Consider the following 6,788-nt stretch of genomic DNA (forward strand, 5'->3'; position numbering starts at 1 on the left):
CCCTCCTCATGCTGAAAGACCCAGCCACGTTTCATCTTCAATGCCCTTGCTGATGGAAGGAGGTTTGCACTCAAAATCTCACGATACATGGCCCCATTCATTCTTTCCTTTACACGGACCAGTCGTCCTGGTCCCTTTGCAGAAAAACAGCCCCAAAGCATGATGTTTCCACCCCCATACTTCACAGTAGGTATGGTGTTCTTTGGATGCAACTCAGCATTCTTTGTCCTCCAAACACGACGAGTTGAGTTTTTACCAAAAAGTTCTATTTTGGTTTCATCTGACCATATGACATTATCCCAATCCTCTTCTGGATCATCCAAATGCACTCTAGCAAACTTCAGACGGGCCTGGACATGTACTGGCTTAAGCAGGGGGACACGTCTGGCACTGCAGGATTTGAGTCCCTGGCGGCGTAGTGTGTTACTGATGGTAGGCTTTGTTACTTTGGTCCCAGCTCTCTGCAGGTCATTCACTAGGTCCCCCCGTGTGGTTCTGGGATTTTTGCTCACCGTTCTTGTGATCATTTTGACCCCACGGGGTGAGATCTTGCCCCGTGGAGCCCCAGATTGAGGGAGATTATCAGTGGTCTTGTATGTCTTCCATTTCCTAATAATTGCTCCCACAGTTGATTTCTTCAAACCAAGCTGCTTACCTATTGCAGATTCAGTCTTCCCAGCCTGGTGCAGGTCTACAATTTTGTTTCTGGTGTCCTTTGACAGCTCTTTGGTCTTGGCCATAGTGGAGTTTGGAGTGTGACTGTTTGAGGTTGTGGACAGGTGTCTTTTATACTGATAACAAGTTCAAACAGGTGCCATTAATACAGGTAACGAGTGGAGGACAGAGGAGCCTCTTAAAGTAGAAGTTACAGGTCTGTGAGAGCCAGAAATCTTGCTTGTTTGTAGGTGACCAAATACTTATTTTCCACCATAATTTGCAAATAAATTCATTAAAAATCCTACAATGTGATTTTCTGGATTTTTTTTTCTCAATTTGTCTGTCATAGTTGACGTGTACCTATGATGAAATTACAGGCCTCTCTCATCTTTTTAAGTGGGAGAACTTGCACAATTGATGGCTGACTAAATACTTTTTTCCCCCCACTGTATCTCTCTCCTCTATCCCTCTTCTATAAACACACAGTAAGGAAGGATAGAAGAGATGCCTACTGATCATGAATTATATAGACTTCCACAAATTACAACCTAGAAACAACAGCACAATATTGGAGGGAGAGAGAGAGAGAGAGAGAGAGAGAGAGAGAGAGAGAGAGAGAGAGAGAGAGAGAGAGAGAGAGAGAGGTTGTATATCAGGGTATATATTGAGAAGCCAGGGTTATCTAGGAACCTCCCTAAGTTATCTGTATCCTCCTCCAGGGTTATCTAGGAACCCCCCTAAGTTATCTGTATCCTCCTCCAGGGTTATCTAGGAACCCCCCTAAGTTATCTGTATCCTCCTCCAGGGTTATCTAGGAACCCCCCTAAGTTATATGTATCCTCCTCCAGGGTTATCTAGGAACCCCCCTAAGTTATCTGTATCCTCCTCCAGGGTTATCTAGGAACCCCCCTAAGTTATCTGTATCCTCCTCCAGGGTTATCTAGGAACCTCCCTAAGTTATCTGTATCCTCCTACAGGGTTATCTAGGAACCTCCCTAAGTTATCTGTATCCTCCTCCAGGGTTATCTAGGAACCTCCCTAAGTTATCTGTATCCTCCTCCGGGGTTATCTAGGAACCCCCCTAAGTTATCTGTATCCTCCTCCAGGGTTATCTAGGAACCCCCCTAAGTTATCTGTATCCTCCTCCAGGGTTATCTAGGAACCCCCCTAAGTTATCTGTATCCTCCTCCAGGGTTATCTAGGAACCCCCCTAAGTTATCTGTATCCTCCTCCAGGGTTATCTAGGAACCCCCCTAAGTTATCTGTATCCTCCTACAGGGTTATCTAGGAACCCCCCTAAGTTATCTGTATCCTCCTCCAGGGTTATCTAGGAACCCCCCTAAGTTATCTGTATCCTCCTACAGGGTTATCTAGGAACCCCCCTAAGTTATCTGTATCCTCCTCCAGACTCAGAGAGCTAACAACCCTTATTAGGCTCTTGTTTTACCCTGACCCCTGACCTCTGCGTTATCACTGAGAATGTTCCATCTGTTGTTTCTCCCACTGCAGGTATCTGGACTTCCCAGCTGACTGACCAGACCAGACAGTGTTGTCTTCCCTACCAGTAGACTGACCAGACCAGACAGTGTTGTCTTCCCTACCAGCAGACTGACCAGACCAGACAGTGTTGTCTTCCCTACCAGCAGACTGACCAGACCAGACAGTGTTGTCTTCCCTACCAGCTGACTGACCAGACCAGGCAGTGTTGTCTTCCCTACCAGCTGACTGACCAGACCAGACAGTGTTGTCTTCCCTACCAGCAGACTGACCAGACCAGACAGTGCTCCCAGTCTATCTGGACTGGACCAGGGACTATTTGGCCTCAGTGACTGGACTCTGCAGTGTTACAATCAGTATTGGACTATATAGACTGTATTTGGACTGACTGACCAGCTCCAGTGATCCTCCCTCCCTCCCAGCAGACAACATGAGCCCCCTGGCCCCCCCAGACCCCTCCAACAGCACGTCCGACCTAGCACCAGGCCTGCCAGTCCACATGGACACCAACACCACCCACATGCAGCAAGACATCCTGGGGAACGACAGTCTCAACCTCCACTTCGACCGGCCGGGGTTCCACTCTGACATCACCAAGCATGTAGGAGTCCAGGCTGCTCTGATCACAGCGTACAGTCTGATCATCCTACTGGGCCTGGTAGGCAACGCCCTAGTCATCTATATGATCATCCACTTCCGGAACATGAGGACAGTCACCAACTTCTTCATAGCTAACCTGGCCCTGGCCGACCTGTTGGTGGATACGTTGTGTTTACCGTTCACACTGGTTTATACATTGCTCGACGAGTGGAAGTTCGGCGCGGTGCTGTGTCACATGGTCCCGTTCGCCCAGGCGCTGAGCGTGCACGTATCGATCCTGACGCTGACCGTCATCGCTCTGGAGCGCTACAGGTGTATCGTGTTTCACCTGGGCCAGCGCCTCACCTGGCGAAGCAGCCTGTTCATCATGGCTCTCACCTGGACGCTGTCCGCCATGCTGGCCGGCCCGCTCGCCATCTTCAGAGAGTACCGTCAGGAGGAGATCCCGTCCATCAACCTGAGCATCTCAGTCTGCTATGAGAAGTGGCCCCACGGCAGCAGCAGAGATGGAGTCATCTACAGCCTGTCTATGTTACTGCTGCAGTACGTGCTGCCACTATCCATCATCAGTTACGCCTACATCTGCATCTGGGTGAAGCTGAAGAACCACGTGAGTCCATCGAGCCGCATCAACGCCGTCCAGCGCAGGAAGAAGACCACCAAGATGCTGGTTATGGTGGTCGTAGTCTTCGCCACATGCTGGCTGCCCTTCCACGTGTTTCAACTGGCCAGCGACCTAGACCTGGTGCTCAGCTTAAGACAATACAAGCTCATCTATACTCTCTTCCACATCATAGCCATGTGCTCCACCTTCGCCAACCCGCTCCTGTACGGCTGGATGAATAAGAACTACAGGAATGGGTTCCTCATGGTGTTCAGGTGTGAGGATAAACCAGACAGTATTCACCCTGAGGGATCCTTCAGGACCCGGTCACTACGGAGGATGTCTCTGAACGGTAGGAACGGCGGACACCCTCCTACTGCCGTCTGATTGATTGACTGAACTGCCATCTGATTGAGGCTGCTGTATGGAGTGATATTAGTACTAATAGAAAGGGAATCTGAGGCTGCTGTAAAAAAAAAAAAAAAAAAGAAATCATTGTCCGAGCCAAAATGGCCCATAGGGCAGGAGTTGATCTCCTGTTTCTGTAGAGTGAACCAGAACGGCCCATAGGGCAGGAGTTGATCTCCTGTTTCTGTAGAGTGAACCAGAACGGCCCATAAGTCGCTTTGGATAAAAGCGTCTGCTATTATAATATATTGATATATAAGTACACCCCCTGGACAGAAAAATATACTGCTGTATGGAGTGATATTAGTGACAACAGAAAGGAAATCTGAATCGCTAGACTTATTATTATTAAAGCAGAACATCAATGATGATGACTAGGACTAGGAGTTTTTCCTGACCTCCCAACCGACCTGAGCAAGAAAAACTCTGGACCCTATAGTTACCAGACCGTATGGTATGACTAGGATAAACACTGGACCGAGTGGCGCAGTGGTCTAAGGCACTGCATTGCAGTGCTAGCTGTGCCACTAGAGATCCTGGTTCGAATCCAGGCTCTGTCGTAGCCGGCCGCGACCGGGAGACCCATGGGGCGGTGCACAATTGGCCCAGCGTCGTCCAGGGTAGGGGAGGAAATGGCCGGCAGGGATGTAGCTCAGTTGGTAGAGCATGGCGTTTGCAACGCCAGGGTTGTGGGTTCGATTCCCACGGGGGGCCAGTATGAATAAAAATAATAATGTATGCACTCACTAACTGTAAGTCGCTCTGGATAAGAGCGTCTGCTAAATGACTAAAATGTAAATGTATGACTAGGATAAACCATGGACCCTGTAGTTACAGTGGGGGAAAAAAGTATTTAGTCAGCCACCAATTGTGCAAGTTCTCCCACTTAAAAAGATGAGAGAGGCCTGTAATTTTCATCATAGGTACACGTCAACTATGACAGACATATTGAGAATTAATTTCTCCAGAAAATCACATTGTAGGATTTTTAATGAATTTATTTGCAAATTATGGTGGAAAATAAGTATTTGGTCACCTACAAACAAGCAAGATTTATGGCTCTCACAGACCTGTAACTTCTTCTTTAAGAGGCTCCTCTGTCCTCCACTCGTTACCTGTATTAATGGCACCTGTTTGAACTTGTTATCAGTATAAAAGACACCTGTCCACAACCTCAAACAGTCACACTCCAAACTCCACTATGGCCAAGACCAAAGAGCTGTCAAAGGACACCAGAAACAAAATTGTAGACCTGCACCAGGCTGGGAAGACTGAATCTGCAATAGGTAAGCAGCTTGGTTTGAAGAAATCAACTGTGGGAGCAATTATTAGGAAATGGAAGACATACAAGACCACTGATAATCTCCCTCGATCTGGGGCTCCACGCAAGATCTCACCCCGTGGGGTCAAAATGATCACAAGAACGGTGAGCAAAAATCCCAGAACCACATGGGGGGACCTAGTGAATGACCTGCAGAGAGCTGGGACCAAAGTAACAAAGCCTACCATCAGTAACACACTACGCCGCCAGGGACTCAAATCCTGCAGTGCCAGACGTGTCCCCCTGCTTAAGCCAGTACATGTCCAGGCCCGTCTGAAGTTTGCTAGAGTGCATTTGGATGATCCAGAAGAGGATTGGGAGAATGTCATATGGTCAGATGAAACCAAAATAGAACTTTTTGGTAAAAACTCAACTCGTCGTGTTTGGAGGACAAAGAATGCTGAGTTGCATCCAAAGAACACCATACCTACTGTGAAGCATGGGGGTGGAAACATCATGCTTTGGGGCTGTTTTTCTGCAAAGGGACCAGGACGACTGATCCGTGTAAAGGAAAGAATGAATGGGGCCATGTATCGTGAGATTTTGAGTGAAAACCTCCTTCCATCAGCAAGGGCATTGAAGATGAAACGTGGCTGGGTCTTTCAGCATGACAATGATCCCAAACACACCGCCCGGGCAACGAAGGAGTGGCTTCGTAAGAAGCATTTCAAGGTCCTGGAGTGGCCTAGCCAGTCTCCAGATCTCAACCCCATAGAAAATCTTTGGAGGGAGTTGAAAGTCCGTGTTGCCCAGCGACAGCCCCAAAACATCACTGCTCTAGAGGAGATCTTCATGGAGGAATGGGCCAAAATACCAGCAACAGTGTGTGAAAACCTTGTGAAGACTTACAGAAAACGTTTGACCTGTGTCATTGCCAACAAAGAGTATATAACAAAGTATTGAGAAACTTTTGTTATTGACCAAATACTTATTTTACACCATAATTTGCAAATAAATTCATAAAAAATCCTACAATGTGATTTTCTGGATTGTTTCCCCTCATTTTGTCTGTCATAGTTGACGTGTACCTATGATGAAAATTACAGGCCTCTCTCATCTTTTTAAGTGGGAGAAGTTGCACAATTGGTGGCTGACTAAATACTTTTTTTCCCCACTGTACCTGACCGTGTGGAATGACTAGAAAAACTATGGGTCCTAGTTATATAGCCTTGGTCAGATCATGTGGTCTGGATCAGGAAAAACTCCTGGCCCTATTTGAGGATTAATATGAGACTTTATAAAGGACCTTAATAAGGTTGTGGTGAAACTGAACTGTCTGGCTTGAATGGCCTTACCTTGAATACCTGGCGTGTACCTTGAGATGAGAAGCCAGGTTAGGAGAAGGCATTGCACCTTGAGATGAGAAGCCAGGTTAGGAGAAGGCATTGCATGTGTAACCGTTTTATGTGTCGCTGCTTCTTCTAACTGTCTATGGTACTTCTGAATAATGAACTACTCTTGTCCAGTGAATTCAAAGACGTGTTGATTGATCAAGCCGTTATCTTTGGTTGTTACAGGATGAGCAGAGAGAAGTCATTTACACGAATGGAAAAAATAGACTTATCAGTGTCTCCGTCCAAAATAGCACCCTATTCACTATATAGTGCACTACTTTGACCAGAGCCTTATGTGCAAAAGTAGTGCACTATATAGAGAGTATGGTGTCATTTGGGAGATAGTCACTGTTCGCTAAGGGACACA

General features: G+C 47.1%; 1 protein-coding gene across 1 annotated transcript; it reads left to right on the forward strand.

Moving 5' to 3' along the window:
• Window positions 1–2,653: 2,653 nt before the first annotated feature.
• On the forward strand, window positions 2,654–3,745 carry LOC311117072 (neuropeptide Y receptor type 2-like; the record flags this gene model as incomplete). The annotated part of the gene is made up of 1 exon (XM_084192060.1): window positions 2,654–3,745. The coding sequence occupies one exon, from the start codon at window positions 2,654–2,656 to the stop codon at window positions 3,743–3,745; it is 1,092 nt and encodes a 363-aa protein (XP_084048186.1).
• Window positions 3,746–6,788: the final 3,043 nt, after the last annotated feature.

Source organism: Coregonus lavaretus (genome assembly GCF_964263955.1).
Source record: "Coregonus lavaretus genome assembly, contig: HAP1_SCAFFOLD_813, whole genome shotgun sequence".
NCBI lineage: Eukaryota > Metazoa > Chordata > Actinopteri > Salmoniformes > Salmonidae > Coregonus > Coregonus lavaretus.